Source organism: Anarrhichthys ocellatus, unplaced genomic scaffold, assembly GCF_004355925.1.
Source record: "Anarrhichthys ocellatus isolate YVR2014 unplaced genomic scaffold, GSC_Weel_1.0 scaffold54, whole genome shotgun sequence".
Taxonomy (NCBI): domain Eukaryota; kingdom Metazoa; phylum Chordata; class Actinopteri; order Perciformes; family Anarhichadidae; genus Anarrhichthys; species Anarrhichthys ocellatus.
The window spans coordinates 1,816,577-1,839,149 of NW_022280084.1; the positions used below are offsets into that span (position 1 = coordinate 1,816,577).

Genomic DNA, 22,573 nt, shown 5'->3' on the forward strand with positions numbered 1-22,573 from the left:
GTTAACCCCGAGCTCCACTCAGTGAGCAGGACTGTAGACATAAAATATGTCATGATGTATAGAATAAAATCACAACAATAAAAACGGAGAGAGAAGCCTTTACAAGCCCACACAGTGCATCTCACACACAGCAGAAGTAGAACAAAGCTTAAGCTGGGATCATCCTGTCATTGATCCTCAACCAGTTCACATTACCACATACACACTGGTTTCCTCATCTACACTCTAAGAACCAGCCCGGGCGATATTATTGAGCAACATGTACGTTGAAAGGTTTTGTTGAAGCCATTACCCACTGATCTGAGACCTGTAACTAGAGACATTCATAAGAAACACACATTCAGCTCTGAGGAGAAAGGAGGTGCTGCCCGACTACCCAACAAGCCTTTCTGTACGTTGTTTTTTTTAAGCATATGAACAGTGACCGATCCTAAAAAGAAAGATGGCAACGCCAGTTGTGTTTAGCTGGGTGCTGCCGAGGTCTATCTGCGGGTGTGTCATGTATTTGCGGGTACATGACACACCCTTGAAATCATCTTTACTCTGTTAACTTCCTGCAGGTCGTGGAGGTACATCGAAAATAAATAACAGCAGAAGTTACTTTGAGGCAGCACGAAGCCTTACAGACACTACAATGCATGTAATGTATTGTGTCTGTGAAGATTAAATTTTGATTTTACCATGGCAAAACAACGGACGCCATTTTTTTTTCTCCAATAACAAACTGCGACAGGTGTGAACTGTGTTTGGTCCGCAACTGATGTTTATCTCCATCCTAATCATCAGCCTACAATATGTCAAAAAGTGTAACTTTACAAAATACAACAGAGACAAGATGGAACCACAACAGTTCTGGTATTTTGGCTTTAAAAATGACAATAATTAACAATACACTTACAGACTACTCTAATCAAATCTAAACTGAATATTGTTCATTTCCAGAGGGAATTTGCTAAATCTTGTAGCAACAACAGCGAATGCACGAGAACCTTTAGTTTCAGCTTCAGCATTTAAACAGCTGAGAGTCTTTTCTTTGAGGACCTGAAGCTCTGGCACAGTCTGAACCAGTAATGGGCCAGTTTCATATGTGTTTTGGAAACTTTGAAGTTCCTGGACTTTCCCAGAATACAATCTGAGACGGCTACAACTTCTTGTGATTCTTCCCTTCTTATCTCCATGTTTCTTCTTCTATAATGCATTATATTCACACCTAAACTCGGCTAAACATAAGACATCTTGTGACCACGTGGCCAAGTTAATAATCTGTGACGGTGAACTTCACCGGCGGGCAAAGTGCACACAAAGACGGTGCTTTCTACTTGAAAGTGAGAAATGATAGCACACGCTATCATCAGCCAGAGAAGAGTACACACGAGCAAACCTTTATTTGTATTGGACCGAGGGATTATACGCTGCAAACTGCCCTCTGTCATTTAGAGGCTGCTCAGATACACACGGCGTTTTGGAGAAGATTGATCTCATAACACAGAGGAAGACACAAGCTATATCTTCATCTTCACATATTAAAAACAGGGTCATGTTTCCAGAAAAACATAATCTTATAAGAGGCAATATATGCTTTCCTTGTTTTATAAAAACAGTTTTGAACGATGCAAATCTTCCGATTATTGACAATTTTAAATTGCTATTTTCTTCAGGTTTGTATCAAAACATAAAAGGAAGAAAATAGAGGAAATAAAAGGAACGGTTGCCGCTTTTTGCCGTTTATGTCCGTTTGAATACAACGTCATGCAAGATTACAAACAAAATCTACAAAAGGTGTTTAAAAATAAGGACCTTTACCTTTAAATTGAGCACTTTATGGTTCGATGCCTCAAGTAAATTCACATGTTAAGACACTACAGAGTAAAGTTTACATTCAGTTAATGATTCTGAAAAGGCAAAGCACTGTCCTGTGAAACATATTCTGTTCGGTGCACTCGATATGTCAAATATCAGTCTTTCTAACCCATGCCACAATATCCTAATAAATACCACATTATATTCTGTCCCGTCTGCCTCCTCCTCTTCCTCTCACCCATCATCATCGTCATCGCCGGTGCCCCGATCTCGTCTCAGCAGCCAGCTGTCCAAACAAATGTTACGTAGCCGGCGCTTATGTAATGAAGCATGGCAAGTGCTTAGCATCCTCTTAGCTATCCTGTTGCATGTCATCATCAGTTCAAACGTCTCAGAGAGTGCGACGGCCCTCCTCACCTGCTCCCTTCTGGCTATGAGAGCAGCTGTGGCTCAAATAATCAGTGTTATTGATCAGATGGGGAATAAACACAATGTTGTGAACATCAATGGAAGAGATGACAGAAACACAAAGCTGAGAATGAAAAAGTCACATAATCCAGAGCGTGTGTCTAACTTTAGGGATCAAAACATGAGCGCAGTAGCATGACAGTAGAATTGTGAAAACCAGCAGCACTTCATTTATAGATGATTCTCTCAAGAGTGAGACGAACACAGTAAATGCTGAAAAATGCCAGCTGGCTCGTGTGAATCCGACAAACCCTGAAAGCTCTATGATGAGCGTCAGTCACTGTGCAGCACGTTACTCTGATAGAATTCAATATTCAGAGGGATGTGCTGACTTGGCAAAAAATGTGCACGTAGCATATCGAGATGTAGGCATGTGAAGTTGACCGGTTCAGTATTCTTGAGCAGTACACGTACAGGGATAAAGAAGGCGTCTTACCGTCTCATTCTCATCTGGGTACATACTGTCCTGTGGCTGAGTCGCCTCTGCAGCGGTGCTGACGAGGACACTGACGACGCAGACAAAACACAGCAGCCTCCGACTACTCGCAAACTCTCTCTCTGACTGACATGTCACTGTGGCAAGCCAGATAATGTCACTCTGAGGTCCGACGCGCACGCACGCGCGCGCACACACGCACACACACACGCGCACGCACACACACGCGCACCACACTTATTCACTCACAGGTTCTTACATAAACAGAGCGAGAGACAGAGAGAGAGAGAGACAGAGAGGGAGAGCGAGAGAGAGAGCGAGAGAGAGGGGGCTCAGTGATGCTCGATACATGATCTGCTCCACCATAATGCCACCACACACAATGCCCCAGCTGAAATCACACACACACAGATATCCAATTGAAGCTCCCAAAGGGATTAAGAAAAGCTCTATAAAGTGAGGAACACTGCCCACACACACACACATCTCTTCTGTTTCTCTAATCAAAGAAGTCATACATGACAGACTCACGCTCTACACTGGATGATCCTCTATGATCACTACGCAGGATATGTATTATACTTCTGGCAGTTGTGGTTCATCATCAGTCCTGAACCTCTGGAAGGTATTAATCTATTATAATGTGGCACAAATCAATATCTACAAGCAGAGCCTTCAGTTCTGGATCTCCTTAATCTGATAAAAAGTCTTTCTTCCTGCTTTAGTGTGAAGGATGAAACTCCCACAATCCTGTTCACAAGTCAAACTTCTGGGTTCTTCATGTATATCAAACAGCTGTCATATTGTGACAATCTGACAGCATATCATCGTTCATAAAAATGATATTACTTACACATAATGAGATATGCAGAGTTTAAATTTTGTAAAAAAGAGAGCACTGATGTTGGATTGGTTCTCTGTATCACAATCGGTGTTGTATCTGTTGATCCCTCGATGGTATAAATCTGTTATGTTGTTTGTATGTTACAATACATCATGTACAAGGGCTGCCAGGAGACAGAAATGTCATATCATTTATAGCAAACTATCTCACAACAGAATGGCTTAAAGGTAATATCAGATTTACAGCATGATGAGGTAATCACTGTAGTTATGCAGGTGTTTCATCTCACTGGATTAGCCAAAAACAGATAGTCCAATAAACACCCTTTAATTTGATCCATAAATAGTTTCTCAACTGAATTTCAAGAATAGAGAGAGATATAAAGACAGACAGACAGACAGACAGACAGACAACCTGGCCTCATCACTGTTCTGTTACACAAGCACCAAACACACTGCAAAGGAGCAGGTCAGCTGCCAGCCCGCCTGAAGCTGTGTGTGTGTGTGTGTGTGTGTGTGTGTGGAACAGAGCTATAAACTCCTCTGGGCTGCTTCACAACGTTGAGACACTCCACTGAGACGTTCCATCTTATTCCCAAAGTAACGGCTGTTTGCTCGTGGTGATGTTCCTGAAAGGAGACATCTGTGAAGTCCTCTTGAGGCTCAAATGTATTTAATAATTTATCCATACTAATGTATTTAAAGACAGCCCAAATATTAGAGCTGATGAAACGGATCAATCGACAGGAAATCTACTGCAAATCTACTTTTCCCTCTAAAATAACAAATGTGCTTTCTTTGGCCTGTTCTTCCACCAATAACATGACGATTGAAGATGTCACCCTATAGGCTCTGGGAAACATTTTCCACTCTTTTCTGACACTTCATGAACCAAACAATAATCTATTCATCAAGAAAAACTCTGTGCAGCATGTCGTCAGTCATCTGGTCGGCTCAACGGTGACCCAGATGTGAGAGAAGTGGCTTTGTGACAGAAGGTCGCTGGTTGTAATCCACAAACAATCTGTCAGGAAACATGCCGGAGCGAGATAAGACGAGAAAAGAAGGAATACAAACACGACGTGTGGGGAGAAAGTGTGGATTGCTTTTTTAAGTTGCTCCCCTTCTGTCAACAGCGAGCATCAGAGGTATTTAGTTGCAGCAGGGAAGCTTTTCAGTTGGCGACTACGAGGCTAAAGTACAAGCTTTATCTGTAACCAAACAGATTCTTTCCTAATTGTGGCCAATTGTTTGTATTGTTTCCATCTGGGGGGCCTCAGCATGAAAATATGTGGGGCCCCCCTGAAAGAGAGGATGATTTATTATCTAAATAACCTGCAGTGAGCTCAGATTCTCTCTGACATGTCCTATAATAAGCCTTTTTTAATAAGGAAGAAACAGAAGTGCAGATGGTCGGCGGGCTTCCGTTAACAGATCCCTCAGACTGTGTGTGTGTGTGTGTGTGTGTGTGTGTGTGTATAATGATTGACTAAACTAATAGATGACTTATTGTATGTGCTATGGACGTACACTAACCCACACAAAAGGTGTGACAGCGTAAAAAGTTGCCAACTTGAACTTCCTGCCAAATACCAGGTGATCAAAGAAATTAGGAAGTGCTTCCTCACAAAAAACAGTGACGCCAAGTGATCCCCATTTTTGGATGGCAGACTTTTTGAGGGCTTTAACACTAGTTTCTAAATTAAAGACTTTAACCCGACAGGCAGAGGTTCAAGTTAACTTGCAGAGGCTGCAACATTACAGTCTAAGGTTAATAATGAAGAGAGTTGTGGATAAACTTGGGCTCATCTAGGACACTAATATGGACAGTCAAGGTACCAAAAGCTCAACTTTTTTGTTAATCCTGAAAGGTTAAATGTATTCTGGTGCATCACCTGTTTTGCCATTTAATCTTGTAAAGCCAAACTTATATTGTCAAGTTTTGTTCATGCATGAACATTTAACAATAACCGACTGCTGTTAAAGTCAGTCAAGTGGGCGTTCATGACAAATAAGGAATCATAACATGTTTCATGAAGACAATTAAGTCTGTAACACGACACAGAATATGAGGCTTGTCATTATTACCCACTTACAGAGTTAATTACTCCGGCTGTCATTATTTAATAGCTCCAGATATCTTAAATGTCTCCTCATCCACTTTAACAGCTAGAACACCAAACATGAAGACGTGTTATCACGTGACAGGAGGAAAAGAAAGTCCAAAACTAAACATGTGAGCTTCCTACATACAGAGCACAGTGTATTTAGCATGTTCAGGGTTGTGCTGTTGGATTGCTTTGATCCTGGAGGAAGAGGAGAGATGAAAAAAGCAGAGCGGATGAGGCGGTGCAGTGAAGCAGCAAATTAAAACACACTGAGACCTTGACAGCCTTTATATTCATCGGCTGGAGGGAAGCGTCTGCTTCGCCGGATGCGACGTCCAATCCATCGCGGCCGGCGGCTGCAAGACGAGATGTACGCACGAAAGCATCGAGTGATCTCTCAGCTGGTAACGCCAACATCTTCTAACTGAGGATCAATGGCTGTTGGGCTCAGAAGAAACTCAATAATAATGTTGTGATAGCTCAAACACGCCTCTACAGTTTCTTTTATTACTTTATAGCTAAACTATGAGTCCTCTGCTTTGGATGCAAGGAGTGGTACCCCCCCCCCCAAAAAAAGGAATGAAATGCCCTTGAATACTGATCTGATCTGCTAGAAATGCCTAAATGCAAATTTAAACCAACTTCTAGCATCCAATAAAGACCCCAACTCGACACTTCCTGAAGCTACTTTGCAATAAAATTTCAATTATCTCTCCTGAAAAGGTTGCCGTCGCGTCAAAGTAAGTAAAGTAAAAAGAAACACAAGAAACCCAAAGTTCCTCCATGTGTCTTCCTGAAATACGGCCTACTCACAAGACGAGTTGGTCAACTACTGAAGCTAGCGAGCCAATAGCGAGCTAGCTGATAACATGCTAGTTCCAACTCAATGTCAAAGATTCACACGGATTGAAGCCTACTTTGCCCCAGTGAGATAATCCTCACTGACCTGAAAGTTCACAATTTAAAATTTTAGTGCAACCCGGGCTAGTTTGAGATGAAATAAATGCAGTGAAAATATCTCAATAAAAAGCTTTCTGCTTAATCAGATATCATCAAAATCAAATCAGCAGTGTCTGAAATATTTGGATGAATGCATTTTGGCACATTGGTAATATGTTGGCCACAAAACAGGACATTTAACATTCTCGAACTCAGCTGTCTGCAATGCTGAAAAATGGATGATGTAATCACATCCCCCACAATCTAACTGCCGGAAAGAATAGAAAAGTGCCAAAGAATAACACCTGGATGATGACAGAGGATAGATGATGATAGATGACTAGAGCCACTAAAGTAGTGATAAAGTGGGCCCCAATGTCAGGAACAGTGTGGCATATATAGATATAGAGAGATAGAGATAGAGAGATAAGAGCCTGGCAAAGCTGCTCTCCAGACCGTCACGCTCATTACTCCCTGAAAGCAAGAGGTTCATCACAGGGAGCCGGATGAGCTGGCAATAAGGAACAAGACTCACAGCTCTACTTTCTGCATTTACACTACCGCTGCTTTGGTTTTATGTTCAGTAGAGATCTCTAATCAAAAAGAACCCATAAGAGCATCGATAAAGAACCGGTAAGCAGCATTGATAAGAGTACTAGTGTCGATAAACGATACCCATCTTTAATGTCATCTCTCTCTTGCTTATTAAATCCCTCTTACTTCCTATTCCCTTGAAGATATCATGTTGCAGTGAAGGAGAGACATAGGAGCAGAGAGGACAGGGGTGGGGTTTGGCATATTTTAGGAAGTGACTCACTGAGCTGTTGTCACCAGCAGCATGCTGCCAGGACGGAGGAAAAACAAACAAGCAAACCACTGAAACTGGGACACCTTCACATCACCACTCCTGACTCACGTGAGCTTTTCAGGTCAATGTGGACACCTGATCAAACATCCTTCAATCACCATGTAGCCAATCAGAGAGCTTGAATAAGCAGCTATAGGTTGGTTGATGATACTTCCTGTACTGCTCATGTAACAACGTTGTTGTGGAGTTAATAAACCTTTCATTCTGAGAATAATCGTCATTCTGCTGGTGTTCTCAGCGCAGGAATGTTTCCACAGACGCTGGTACACCGAGATACACAAAGAGCTTTCCCTGGTGGCAACAGACGTTCATTTATACGTAAAAAACCCGCAATCTAGCTGTAAATCAACACAGCATAAGACATTAGCACTGATGACACTGCCATGACATTGATAGAGAACAGTGTCTAAAAGTGTCTGATGGAGAAAGATGAAAAAACAGAAAAGTCTTGTGACCAAAGGGAGAGATTTTTGTATTTGTTGTAATATTTGCACTTGCCGATCAAATGACTCACAGAATGAGAAAAATAAAAGGCAAAGTGTTTACTTTGGGACAAAGCTGGGTTGTTTTTAGATTACCAAAACAAGCTGGACTACTTTGACCTTCTTCTCCTGCCATTTAAATGGCACCCAGCGGCCGAGGGAAGGAAGGAACTCCATTGTGAACTGCTTTCACATACACACTTTGAACTTGTATACACTCACTTTTTTTGGTAACCTTTAACAACACTTCATACCGAGTCAGCGGTTTACGTCATTGTGTGATGTATCGCTCTGAAATCAGTCCTTCAGAGAGTGTTGGTGGGAACAAAACTGCGACAAATTAACCACATACAGGAGAGGGTCAAGAGTAATTTACTGGAAGTTAAGCTAAATATCTTTAGTCAATGACAAGTGAACCTACATTTTCTGTTTGACAGCACTGTGGAAGACTCAATGCAATATGTTTATTACTTCATACTTTGACCAGAAGTCCATTTTCCAAGAATTTGTGGGTCTAATATTCTGTATTTTATGCTAAAACAGCGCGACAATGTTTAGTAAATTGTATTAATGGTGCTAGAGAAAGGTGTGGCTTTGCCTAATCTCATATATTATTGTTAAACTGCAGTCACAGCACTTTAATAAAAGGATAATGGATAAGAATGAGCTGCACACTGCCTCTTTCATAGTGGACTACAGCAGGCAGGGTTCAGGCTGCCTAACAAGGTTGAACAACAGGGAAAGGAGTAAGAAAGGACCCAGTTTCTATTCTCTCTCTCTGCCTTTTGTTCAGCAGTAGACTGAGCGAACGATTTCAGGAACAAACACCACCGACTGATCGGGCTCACAACCAATCAGCTGCCTCGTCTCACTGAGGCTGTATGCGTCTGAACCTCAGTAGCTTTAGGCCTGGACTGACGGATCAACAGGTCAAGAGGTCAGATCAGCTAAACACGTCAAACAGTTTTTAGCCAACTGCACAAAACCACGTTCAGCGTCTTACACCAACACAACTGAAGCAAACGCTTGTACAGACATCTGTAGCAGCTCTAATAGGAACAGGCCGAAGGTAACGATCACCGTTAGTACAGGTTCATTACACCTCATCTGGTAAACTGGGAATAAACACCACAGCGTGAAAGGGGATGTCATTTTAAAAACGTCATCATTGTTTGTATATTTAAAGTACAGTACAATCATAAAACAGCTGTTTACAATTATTAACAATGGTCTGAAGTTGGCATTGATAGACGACTTCCTCTCATGTTTGTTGTGTTAAAACTAAACCAGCAGACATCCTGGATCCAAAATGAATGCAGAGCTTCACATGTATTTAATCATTCAACACCACAAACTAGGGCTGGGAAATATATTAATATTATATAGACATCGTGATATGAGACTAGATATCGTCTTAGATCTCGTAAATATTTCCTGGTTTTAAAAGCTGCATCACAGTAACAGGATGATATTTTCTTAACATACCAGACTGTTACTAGCTGTATCAGAAATATTGCGTTAATATCTTGTGAGCGCTCCAATGGTCCCAACAATATGGATAATGTGATATTTGATATTTTCCATATGGCCCAGTTCTTGCACAAAGACTTCTTTGACTGTGTTCTTACCTGTGGATGTTCAGTGGAGCTGCTGCTCAGCTCGTCTCCCGACTCAGAGTCGTTGGTGCGTCTGTCTTCCCCTGCAGAGTCAGAGTGGTGGGCGTTGTCCACGTCCAGCGAAGCTCGCTCCAGGTCTGGGGATCGAGCTCGGGTGTGGGGGAGAGTGCCGGACCTTCTTCTCTGAGGGGGTTGGAGGGCTCCGGCGTGGAAGAGAACGTCCGCCAGAGCTTGGTCGTGGTCGGTGGGACTGCTGGGGGGGTACTGGTGGCTGCTGTCCCGGCGCTGACTGGGCGGACTGAAATGGCCCGAGGAGGCGGTTTGTGCGGCGGGTGAGCGCCGATTGCTGGACTCGTGTCTGTGGAGGTTCTCCGTGGACGGGCCGTGGAGTCCCAGATCCAGGCTGGTGGGCTTTACCCAGAGTGCACCACCCCCACTGTGAGGAGGCGAGCTGCCAGTGGCTGCGGGAGGATGCTGGAGAGGTTTCGGAGGCGGCATGAGGGCTTTGCGCACTTCGCGGACGTACTGAGCAGGTACGTAGAACGCTTTAGTCCCTTCCTCCTTCCTCACCTGCCACCAGTCCTCGTTGGTCTTCTTGACCAGCATGTAGCACTCCCCCTGGTGGATGATGATGTCGCGGTCCTTGGCCTTGTATTCGTAGTCGTACTCCACCTCGATGTAGACCTCGCCCGGGGCGATAGGCAGCTCCGCCATGATACCTCCGACTGTCCACCAGGCAGCTCACCGCAAGAGGAAGATTATTAGCATGGTGAGCAGAGCTGGAGGGAAAACAAAGAACCAAAGTAAGAATCCAATACATTTAGATTTGACATTTTATGTCCCAGTCATGATGTAATCAATACTTGGGGCCTTAAACGTGTTTCTTGGGTGTAACAGAGGGTAACCATATACCACAAAGTCTTTAAAGGCCATTTATTACGCATCATTAACCTTCTCTCCCACATTTCCCCAATTATATGCTATATACATTTGTTCCCTTGAAAGATAAAAAATGCTGAATGTCTTAACATATTCTGCTAAAACAGATCTGAAATAAGCCACCAACAGTCCTACATTGGCATATGTTAAGACCTTTAACTGGTTGAATATCTTAAAAACTGATCTAGAGGTAAAATTGGTATATTATATATTATATATGGACTCCATTCCTTGAATATTTGGTACCTGAAACGTCCAATATATATCCTGGAAGGCACTTCAGAGACAGAGCAAGTATGTCTGAATGCTGAGAAGAATGAAAGTTTATTGTACATCGATGTTGACAGGCTGAACATTAAGTTTAATTCCCATTTATTAAACTTGCTTTACTTCTAAATGAGTCTCTAGCACCGACAGCAGCAGTTAGTTTATAATCAGTAACGAGGAAGTAAACAGCAGCAGTATTAGTGATCATCTACAGTCGAGGAGATTAGAGTCACCTAAAGGAAACTCAAACTTAAGGACAAAGACACAAAGTGGAAATGTGTTCAAGTTGTGATGAAACCTCACAGAAAGAATTTAACAAAGTAAAACTAGTACAAAAAGTGAAATAACAATCTTTAAGGTTTATCAACCAGAGGTAATGTATTCATAAATCAGAGAAAGATGACTTAAAGCCTCTTAAAGTCTAATGAACTTATCAGAGCGAATGATTAAAATACAAAGTGAGGAGCTTTAATCCTCTTGGAGTCAGACATGAGGAGCAGAGACAGTAATGTGACTCACATGGTCTTCCACCACTCAAAGGATCCGTTATTCTGTCGAACTCTGATCATGACAGATAGTCCAGCAGCAACTGAGGCCTTCTGAGCGGACAAACTAGTCAAATCACAGTTTCCTGCCACAGTCATATATGTGCGCGCACACGCACACGCACACGCACACACACACACACACACCACGAGGTGGGGCTCCAGCACACCTTGAGCAAGCTGAGCTTTGAAGTGTTTATATCTCTAAAAGTTATTAAAAATGTTCATAACTCAACCGACAGTGACAACAAAGAGAACGTATTGGAGCCAAACGTTTGTTTGAAAAGATAAAGTCTCAGCGGTGGTGAACTTCAGGGGCAAACCTGAGTTTAATAATAAATAACCCGAGGGGCATGTACGGCCTCAGGCTATACCTCTATGCGTGGGCTATTTTCATAGAAAGAGATGTTCCACAAACATTCCACGCTCTAACACGCTTCAGAGTTCAAAGATTTGTATCTCGTCTGTGTTTCTCTGTTTCGTGTATCTCTGCCACGATAACCAATTCAGGTTTTGGACGATAGCAGAAATAACTGAAGTAACTAGTCATGGTTAAACATTGTGTAACAGTGATACTCACTTTTATGGCCTTACTAGAAGATACACTCATCCCTCTCTTGCAGCAGTGCAACAGTGATTAACGAGCACATCGTCACTAGCTGTAGCTTCATAAAGATCTGATTAGGTGTGATCACAGCGCCTGGATTACTGTCACCGCAGGGATAATAGCATCACGGATTACCGGCACAAATCTATTGGCCGTACACAACGTCCATTAGCCAAATGAACACCGACGCCAATTCACAGCTCACGGTATCAACACACAGAGAAGGACTAGTGAAGCATCAGACTGGGGGATGTCTGGCATATCATGACAACAACTGGCAGCTTCATCATTGACCTGTGATGTGATCATTCAGCTGGCTGGAGGAATCTCATCCTTGTGTTGAAGATGTGCTCAGAGGTTGAGGAGCTGTGGCTGCTTTATTTACAAAATAGTAACTAATAATAGAGTTATGAGATGTTTTCTGTGCTGAATGCTCTATTACACAATCTGTCACGCTTCACATAAGAAGTCTGTGGTTTTCCTCAGAGTCACTTTGGTCAATCCTGACACATTGTGGGAGTAATAACTAAGAGCAAACAGTGGGCCGGACCGTCTCCACCTACTCAACAGCAAAGACCTTCAGAGGCTCTGTTCTAGAAGTACTGCTCATCACTAAAGAGAATGGGAACTTTTGGGACTTAAGTCTCTGCAGCAGATGAGACCAAAGTTCATTCCCGGTCTTCTTTGTGCCACATTTCCTCTGGTTCTTTACTCCCCGTCAATATCCTGCCAGCGTTTTTAAGGGAAATCACAAACCAGTCTGGCAGCTAACGATTCAAAAAGTCTAACTCATCTCTCGCAACGTATAATATCTAAAAACCAACAATTAAATTGAAGATTTTAGAAATCTTTACGGCATTTTTCCATGATGTTACAGCTCATATGTAAACAACAATGCACCCGTACCACACACATAGTGATGAAGACTTTGTGGTGGCTCCTCTTCCTCATATTGAAAGGTATTTAGAAGGATCAGTGCCTGGAGGTCTGTCTAGATTAAGCTCCAGCATCAGCCGTGGCTATTTAGTGAAAAGCACAAATCTTCTTTAGAGTCCAATCAGCAAGAATTCAGAGGAAGCACCTTAATTCGATGTGATGGTAATGAGCCTTACAGCAGGATTAAATCATCCAGAGCGACGAGGCTGAAGAGTCGGGAAGGTAGAAGAAGAAATGTGTGTGGGACCATTTCAACTGTCATGGAGGTGGAAAAATCTGCCGTTGTCAGCACATGTAGGAAACGTACCCTCCTGTTTCTTTTGTCCCGCCTCAGCAGAACAGAAAGCGGTACCTTGGAAAGTTTTTCCAACGTAAAACGCATGAAATGTTTCCCCCGAAAACAGCGAGTCAGCCGAGTCAGAGACGCTTTGTGTTTCAGTGGTTACTCTGAGGGAGGCATTCTCATCAGAGAGAAGGTTCCTCTCACATCAGGCAGTTATTTACAGATAAGTGCAATCAGGCTCAGTCAGCTCGTGTTAAACATTCACACGGTGTCGAATACAGAACAGCCAAAATGTCAACGGTTCAGAAACAAAGCTGGGATTCAATAACATCAACAACTAATCCGTTAAAAAAAACTTGTTTATGTAAAGACATGCTGCCTTTAAGCAGCAAAAACCTGCTTCATCTCACACGTTTTAGAGACAGACGTCGAACACAAACCATCAGTTTAAGAGAAAGAAAGTGTTTCCTGTGATTCTGCGTCATCTGGAGTCACAGTTTGTAACGAGCAGCGCCCGTCAAGAAGTGCACAGTGACCTTCACACCAAGTCTAAACCAAATATAGGCCCATGTTCACCCAAAATAAGCCCGGATCCGGCACAGGCTGTCCCAGTTAGAGACGACTTCTCCCCGAGGTCAGCGAGCACAATCTGTCACACTTCAACAAACCACAGCTGGTGCTCACTGAGTGTGGGCGTTGTGAACAAAGACAATGGAGGTGTTTAGAGCCAGGTAGGTCACCTGAGCAGGTAGCCACAAATCTTACTGAACATGACATCACCTCCCTGTAAACAAACAGGTTGCATCACAGACTATTTAATAGAAAATACATTAATTGTGATTTTGATAATCTAGATTAATTTAGAGATGCAAATGACAATATTTTGATTTTGCCCATCACAGTTTTCTAAAGCACATGGTGTCATCTTCCTGTTGCTTAATTTATTTAATTCACAATAACAAAAAGCAGAAAAATCCTCAAATTACCCAATCAAATGTCCTATGTGACTTAAATTAATACCAACCAGCTCCACTGTGATTTACACTTTAATTTACAAAAACACAAGATTCATCTTATCTTAAAACTTAATCTCTGATATTAAGATATTTCCCACGCACGTGTTGTTATTGAACACATTCCAAAAGAAGGTGAAATGACCTGTCACCTGTGCCTCGTGCTGCACACCTTGACAGGTGTGGCGTTACTGAACAACAACCAAACATACAGTAGCATGTATGTTATCTAGCTGCATGAGGGTAACTTTATGGTACTAGACAAACTCCCTAGAGGGTATAAACCGTTAGTGGGTGTATTTGGTAGTATTCCTACAGGGATTTTACAATTCCTGGTATTTGTACAGCATTCCTCTAAACTTAATTTGCGACAGAAGTACTTGTGTTCACTCTCAGTACTCATTTAAAAGTCTTAGCAGTTAGTTATACTCGCGTTCTGTAGTCTTAACTTGATTTACAGGAGCTAATCTGGACGCTAACGTTAGCTAGCTAATTAGCTTTCCTGCTAAAACATTCCTCGGTGTCCCAAACACAACGTCCGCACCTTAACGTACCTCCTCTACTGGCGCGGGACACAAACAAACACACTCCAAAAGATCCCGAGTTGAGGGTTAGAATCCCGTAAACTTCTCCGGTGGACCGACCACCGTATGAAAACTACTTGTCAGGTTGGTCAGATAGTGCTCGCTCCCGTGTCTCCTGTCTCTTCCCGGTGTAATCCACAGCGGTGCTCGCTCCCGTGGACTCAACAACTTTGGCAACTACCTTTAAGTAAAGATCGTTTATTTATAAAAGACATATCACTCTGATATGTTTTCCAGGAGACAATCTGATTCACAGATACTCACGACGGCTCAATCCCAGATGAGAGGAGTCTCTCTCTCTCTCTTTCTCTCGTTCTCTCTCTCCCTCTCTCTCTCTCTCCCTCTCTTTCTGTCTGTCTCTCTCTCTCCCTCTTCCTCTCTTTCTGTCTTTCTCTCTCTCCCTCTCTCTCTTTCTCTCTCCCTCTCTTGCTGTCTCTCTCTCTTTCTCTCCCTCTCTCTCTCTCGCTCCCTCTTTCTTTATCTTTCTCTCCCTCGCTCTCTCTCTCTCTGTCTTTCTCCCAATATTTTAAGAAAAAAATAAATTAAAATGACCGTTTGTCCGTTTGTACACTATCGATAAAATTATTAGCATTTTCATTAATTCATCAAACTCGTCACCATATTCGGACTGAGAATATATGCAGAGTGAGACCCCCTGTTTAATTTGTACTCTTTAGTGTTACGGGACGCAAACAGGAGAATCAGCGCCACCTGGTGGTTATACACCGAAACTACTATTTAAATAAATGTAATAACTTATAAAATGTTTGCGTCACAGTTTGTCTCAAATGTGACAGACTGTAAACGCCATCACTTAAATATTAAATATTTTTGTTTTACGAAATACTTTTTCGTAATCATCTGTCTGCACACCAAATATGAAGCTACGCGCCATCGGCCGAAGAACTTAGCTTAGCAGAAATACGGAATACAGTTATCCTGGTTCTGTCCAAAAATAAGTAATAAGTAAGACAATAATTATCAAATGAGTAACATTTTAATTAGAATTATATATTAATATTTTCCACTTTCACCAAGATAAATAACCATAGTCAATTTAACCTGCTTCATTCTTGATCATAACAACCAAAATATTTACATTTTGAGATTTTTAACCCTTTAAATGTCAGTGCGTTTCCCCTGCTGTCGTTTATAAAAAAAAATATTACTTTCTACATACTTTAATTTTTTCCCAGTCTGGGATATGTTAATGATTAGCAACATTGATTTAAACACTGCAGTGCTCCATAATACAGCAGCTATGCCCCTAGTGGACACCGGGGAAATCACATGTATTAACACCACGAGGCACACATGGAAATATTTAAAATTACATTTTTGAAGGCAGGAGTTCTAGATTGAAAGCTTTATTTCATGTTTTGGGGGGGGGGGGGGGGGTGCTCCGATCATTTTATTTTAAATATGAGCTTCAAAATGTAGCATTCTGGTGTACTCTGAGAAGAATGTTAAGTGATAAGACATTTACTTTAAGCAAAAACCTAATGTTTTATTCAGTTATTAATCACTATTTCAGCTCTATTATTAATATTAACCTTTATTTAGACAAAATCCATAGAGACCGAGGTCTCATTTTGGTCAAATAAAAACAAAGACAGCAAGAGCAGCGAGAACCATCGCCTGTACAAAATAAAGTGATTCGTGTTCATTGAACCCTGTTACTGTATGGCTTCATATTAACTTCCACTGTTACTGTAAAGCTCTTAGAATTGTGGTCTCTTCTATTTGCAATTAATATGGCTTCAATACAGTTCAATTATTTAAATGAAAATGATAATCTACTCTGGCTAAAGTAGTTTATCAAGAGTAAAATAATAGCTGTGATCTATACACACCTCTGCATTAGCAACCCGCTGAAATGAAGGTACAGGCACCTTAAACCTCTCATTACTTCAGGGTTATTGGGAGCAACGTGGGCATGCAGTGGATGTTAATTTAACCCAGCAAGTCTGAACGGTAACGGGACATAACGTAATTTAAACTTTAACGGAGGGAAAGGAAGACGCTGTAGACATCTGAACGCTGATTGGCCAAGACTCGACACGTCAAAGATGTTCTATTGCGAAGATCACGACATCACCTTTTCTCCTCGTCTCACTCCAATCTGAGAAACGCTGGCTGGATTTCTTCAAAATCAACGGTCAGATTTCATAAAACCCATTAGTCAGCGCGACACCACGTCAACATTAACCGAGCCTTCCACAAACAGAAACAGAGACTCCGTGCTTTTCTCATAATTATTTAATCACACATACATTTACATCATGCAATCAATCCAAAAACTGTGCTCTCATGAGCCGCCCATCTCCGTCCTTATCAGAGCCGTTTGTGCCCCAGTTCTCCAGGAATGATCCAGAACCTTCGTCCACCGATGGATCCTCAAAGCTGTCCTCTAAAATAAATGACCAACTATTACACAGTAATAAAAAAAGTGGCTACACTTCGTTTTCAAATTTAGAATTAATGCAATTTAGGTTAACGCCTCAACTATTCTTTGCTGTTTGTTTGAATTCACGTCCAGTTTTGGACATTTTTGAGGTCCATGCTGCAAAGTCTTAACTAACCTTGAAGATTACACATAGGGAGTAAACCATCTCAATAGACACCAAACACTGTCCCGTCATAGATGCAGCTTGTAGAAAGTCATTATTACCACTTTAAATTATTAACGAACCCATTTACAGGAGCTTCTGTGTTCTCCAGTCAAAGACCGCCACATGTGGAGTGTTTCTCTGAGTGCAGGTGTTGAGAAGAAGTGCTATGAAACCCGACTTTAGTGTGACATCTTAGGAGACAAAGCTAAAATCCTTCCTACCCCCCTCCCCCCTTTATAAAGCTAGATTTGTTCCACTGGTCTAAGCCAAAACTGTAGTCGTTTGATAGTTTCTTTAACGTGTGTTCCTAAAAAGCTTTCGTCTTTATCTCCTAATGCGACCGTCTCCTCTACTGGGAGCTCACTGTGTGTTACAGCAGTCGCTCTGTTAGAAGACGTTGCAGCAGAAGTCCTGTTTCAGCTTTTTAGAAACATCAATGAAAGAAGTCCTCGCTGAGAAAACACACTGAGGGCCAAAAGTAAGCGGATCAGACGCTAACAAGGGGGGGGGGGGGGGGTCGGACTTTTGACTCTACGTGGCAGCAAGCACACCCTGATCACACCCGCCAGTCCACTGGTATGCAGTGTCGTTTTTACAGTGTATTGCACAAGATGTTAGTGTCGTCACGCCGGGGTTACAATCACATCCAGCTCTTTGCCGATGCTGAGGGGCTTCACGGTTAAAAAACAACACGCTGTGGTGGGAATTAAAAACACGACAAAGACAATAAAACACTAAATAAATGAGAAACCCTCCTCCAGATGATGACAGGAGATTATTGTGCAATTTTAGACCCTGCTCTGACTGGCTGATCAGAAGCAAAGGTCCGACCCAACGACTCATCTCCCCCCCCAAACAAGCATCTACACCAGCTCTGGAACAATGAAAGAGATAAACAATACAATAAAACCCAGCAGAACACTTTCTGCTAACTCACAACCAAAAAGGGGGCTCGTACAGTTAAAGGTCTTAAATCTATTAGAAACAACACACACAGGTGGGAGGAGCGAAGACAAAGGAGATAACGGAGGCGAGGCACCCGTGAACAGAAATCCTGATACGAGAGGAAACGGACAGTTTTTGGAGATGAGTGACAGGACGAGCATCGAGTGAGCTACCTCAGTCTATATGCCTGCAGACTATGTGCAGAGAGGTATAAACAGCGCCCGTCAACACAGCGTCATGAACCACTGAGAGAAGTAAAAACAGTACATTTAGCTACGTGGCATAGGCTATGCTAACAGGTGGAAGTGTGTCGTGTTAACCGGATCATCCTCCTTCCTACATTCTTTAACATCTTCCTCATGAAGTCACCAATAACGAGTAAAGGTTTTATTTTAACTTAATGATAAAAACAATTCTCCTCCACGGGTATTTAGTTAAATACATCTACAGTACACCGTTGCACGTTGTGGGTTTTATATCTTTTCATCCTCCCCCTGCCGTTTCCTTACAGCTCTCTCTCTCTCTCTCTCTTTGGGGAAGCGTGTGCAGTAGTGCCAATTTTACATCTGTACAAGAGCGGACAGAAGAGTAGTGCTTGACGCCATCTAGTCCATTCAAAACCATACAGTTGTTTTGTAAAATCTTTTGAGAGGAAAGTGTTGTTAACCAATAATAGCAACGATGAAACGGACAGAGGTTAGCCGACAGGGCGTAGGTGGTCGGGTCTCGTATTCTTTTGTTTGTTTTTTATCTTGTATTTATCGGATCTTGCTACGCTTACATTCAGCATGGCACGGTCGACGACAGAATGTGCAAAGACAAAAAGGAAACCGGAGCGACAACATTTAAAGGTGTTGGCTGGTTCCGCTTGCTCACGACTGCGTTTGGTTCGGTGGATACGAATCCTATCTCGCCTTTTGTAAATGTGTTGTCCTTTCTTTTTTTATTATTAATATTTCCAGTACGAGAAAAAGAGATAAGTCATGATGAGAAGTGGGGGGAGTGGGTGGCGGTGTGTGTGTGTGTGTGTGTGTGTGTGTGCTGGAGCTGTACAGGCCAGGAATATTTATATATATTTATAATTCAGAAACTCCTTCGTGGCTCCAAAGCAGCGACGAGGAGCCTGTTCGCTGTTATGGAATGACGTGTTGTCGGGCTGGGCGGGGGGGTGATATTGGCTTCTTCAGTGGTGTCGTCCTTCTGTCCCGCCGCTCTTCAGCTGAAGACATTCAGAAAGAAAAGGAGGTCGTTAGTGGACGTCGGACACTTTTCTGCAAATACAACCGCTCCCAGCACGTGTCCCAGCATGCCGTGTTGTTCTTACTTCTTGTCGGGTTTGCTGATGCTGCTGCCGCCGCCGCCGCTGCTGCTGCTGACGCTCCCCCCCCCTGATGGACACCGTCTGGCTGTTCTGGTAGAAGCCTCCCCCGCTGCGGTTGATGTTGGGGTGGGTGGGAGACGCCACTGGCTGCTGCCCGGGCCGGATAGGCTTGGCTGGGGGAAGAGGAGGAAGAGGAGATTGAGGGTTGGCCGTTTCAGATGATGTTAAAATGTATATTCTGTGTATTCTGCAGCGACTAGAAGGTGCTTCTAATCCCCGTCTTACCGATCTGGGCCGAATGTCCCCTCCTGGCCATGTTCTTGGCCCTGACGGCCTCCTTGATGCGGTCCACCTCCTGCTGGTAGCGCTTGCGGTCGCGTGCTGCATTCTCCTTGGCCTCCTTCAGAGCAGACTCAAGGGCCTTGACCCGCTCAGCCGTAGCACGAAGACGTTTCTCCAGTTTAGGAAGCTCACAGCGCAGGTCTGCGTTATCACGTACCAGCTGTGGGGAAATGTGCATCGAGTTAAATCAAAGATTGTGATGGAGAGGAGAAGACGGTCGAACGAACTGAAGTAAAAGGCAGAGAAAGAACAGGACAAGGACAGCATTACGCCATCTTGTTTCTGGGTGTGGTTATTAACTTCCTACCTGTTTGTGAACCTTGGTGAGCTGCTCAAGATTGTTCTCAAGAAAGGAGATTTTCTGTTTCTGTGCTGCGCTGCCGCCTGTGTCGTCAGAGTCCATCTCAGCACTCTGCACGGCCAATAAAACACAAGCATTACAACTTCAATAATATGCACATTGTTGCCGTTTGTGGCAGAACTACTCTGTCATTTTGTCATCAATATGCACTTTAAAAAAAAAAAAAAAAAAAAAAAAAATGTTGGGTTCACCTTTTTCACTCTGGTAGCCAAGTCCTGGACAAAGAGCTTCCTCAAATTGTGCAGAGTCTGCAGCTCCTTGGCCTTGAATGAAAGACAAAACAGATCGATTGAGATGATTGGAACAGACTGAAAGAACACTGCAGGTATATCAAACACACTCACAGCAACAGAAGATGTAAAGATCTGTTCCTACGTGTCAGTACGACACCTCAACGACTACATCAAACTACGACAAAGACTCACAAGAAGTGCTTTTAAATCATGAGTTGGTTGAGATGAACTCACCACTGTCTCCTCCAGACCCTTCAGGTCCTGCCTGGCCTGCTCCCGTCTGTCCTGCATCACCCTGAACGATAAACAACAACAGTAAACACCTGAAGAAAGACACTCGCCACAATGCTGCTCATGGATGCACATGTGTTGCACGTGTCCTTAAACTGAAACATATTGTGTGTGTGTCGTACGTGAGCTCGTGCAGCTTGCGGCTCTTCTCCTGGTCGGTGGATTTGAGTTTCTCATGCTCCACTCTGAGCCTCTCCTGCTCCAGCATGATCTTCTGGTTCAGACTGGAAGAGACGACAGAGCACCGTGTTCATATGAACCTACTGACTCAATCTGTACATCTGTGTGAACAGCGAGTATTATTTTACTGTAAAAACACCTCACTACTATCGTTAGCTAGCTCTATATGTCTGAAACAGGGTTTTCCTGATGATATTAAACGTAGTTTGGTCTCTGTGCTTGAACAGTAACCCCTGTCGCTGTGCTTTCATCTCTTTCTTTAGAAACGGACGCCTTACTCCTGCAGTTCAGTGATGAGCTTCTCCTTGTTGTCCAGCTCATCTCTCAGGCTGCTGATCTGCTTCTGATGAGCATCACGGTGGGAGTGGATCTGCTTGTCCACCGCTTCCTGAACACGCAGAATACAGAAACACAGTTTCAAACCACCACAAGCCGTGAAGTATTTACATTAAACTCACAGTTCTCCTTCCTGCAGAACCGTGGTGTTCACTCGTGTTTACTGTTTTATGGGGCTGAGGAACGTACCTTGACTTCATTGGCCGTCTGCATCTCACTCTCTTTCTCCATCGCATGAACTTTCTCTGTAAAACATGAACACAGGATTCATTATCATGAGTCAGGAATACAGGGATGTTAGTATCCACTAAAGACTTAACATTAGCTGGGATTGGGTTTTGTTTACCCTTAAAAATAATTCTTATTTCGCTTATCGTTTCCGCTTCAGAACCAGTTTCTGAAATCCAACCCTACCCAGTATGTTTAGGTTAAAGAGGCTATTTAAAGCGCCCGTTAGGATTAATTGCCTCCAACAGCATTTAAGTGGACTTGAAGTGAGAGTCCGTGCTTCATCTCTTGCTCTCTCTCCGTGAACACCAACACACCCTGAGCGCTGAGCTTTACTAGCTCCTCGTTGAGAGAGTCCACGTTCTCCTCCAGCTGCCTCTTCTTCTGCTCCACATTCTGCAGGTACTCAGTCAGCGACTTGATTTTAGCCTCATGCTGGAGACGGAGGAAACGATACAGATGTTTATGCATATGAGCTTAATGAGGATTACACACACACACACAGAGATCAGACAGGTGCGTTGTTTGTGGTTTGTTTCTATGTACCTGGGAGATGCGCAGCTGGCAGGTAGCCAGCTCCTTCTCGTTCTCGTCCATCTTCTTGTTGCTCTCCGACTGGGTTCCCTCCAGCTGCTTGCAGCGCTTTGCCATGGTCTTCACCTCTGACTTCATCTTGCTGATGTAGAGGCGGGCCACCGTGAACTCCTCATCTATCAGGCCACTGCCCTCGTGTTGCTGGAACGGCAGAAGAAGAAAGTTGAAGAGACACAACCACATGGAAGAAGATTTTTAAAAACACCACGACGCACACCGGTACCTTGATGTCATTGCTGCCCACGGCGATGCCGATCTCAGCGAGGTCTTTGAGCAGCGAGGACATCATCTCAGTGACTCTCTTCTTCTGGTGGTTGGACATCTCCTTCAGCTTCTGGAGCTCAGAGTCCAGAGACGACAGGATGGACTGCAGGGAGGGGGGGGGGGGGGGGGGGG

At 43.2% G+C, this 22,573-nt stretch overlaps 2 protein-coding genes across 10 annotated transcripts in view; both read right to left on the bottom strand.

Moving 5' to 3' along the window:
- Positions 1 to 14,886, bottom strand: part of LOC116396200 (rho GTPase-activating protein 12-like) — a 41,584-nt gene extending 26,698 nt beyond the window's left edge. For 7 of the 9 annotated variants that reach the window (XM_031870655.1, XM_031870654.1, XM_031870653.1 and 4 more), the window contains exons 1-2: positions 14,705 to 14,886; positions 9,573 to 10,339 (exon numbers count right to left, since the gene is read on the bottom strand). In XM_031870655.1, coding sequence (XP_031726515.1) covers positions 9,573 to 10,274 — 702 coding nt within the window. In that variant the 5' untranslated portion in view covers positions 10,275 to 10,339; positions 14,705 to 14,886. Of the gene's footprint in view, positions 1 to 9,572; positions 10,340 to 13,713; positions 14,671 to 14,694 lie in introns of those variants that run through there. The other 2 variants (XM_031870648.1, XM_031870649.1) reach the window with 2 other exon arrangements.
- A 2,089-nt stretch (positions 14,887 to 16,975) lies between these two features.
- LOC116396237 (kinesin-1 heavy chain-like) overlaps positions 16,976 to 22,573 on the bottom strand; it is a 16,162-nt gene continuing 10,564 nt past the window's right edge. The window contains 13 exon segments of the mRNA XM_031870721.1: positions 16,976 to 19,510; positions 19,616 to 19,662; positions 19,664 to 19,785; positions 19,898 to 20,114; positions 20,262 to 20,366; positions 20,507 to 20,578; positions 20,783 to 20,843; positions 20,962 to 21,063; positions 21,298 to 21,407; positions 21,545 to 21,600; positions 21,901 to 22,018; positions 22,130 to 22,318; positions 22,401 to 22,544. Coding sequence (XP_031726581.1) covers positions 19,507 to 19,510; positions 19,616 to 19,662; positions 19,664 to 19,785; positions 19,898 to 20,114; positions 20,262 to 20,366; positions 20,507 to 20,578; positions 20,783 to 20,843; positions 20,962 to 21,063; positions 21,298 to 21,407; positions 21,545 to 21,600; positions 21,901 to 22,018; positions 22,130 to 22,318; positions 22,401 to 22,544 — 1,347 coding nt within the window. The 3' untranslated portion in view covers positions 16,976 to 19,506.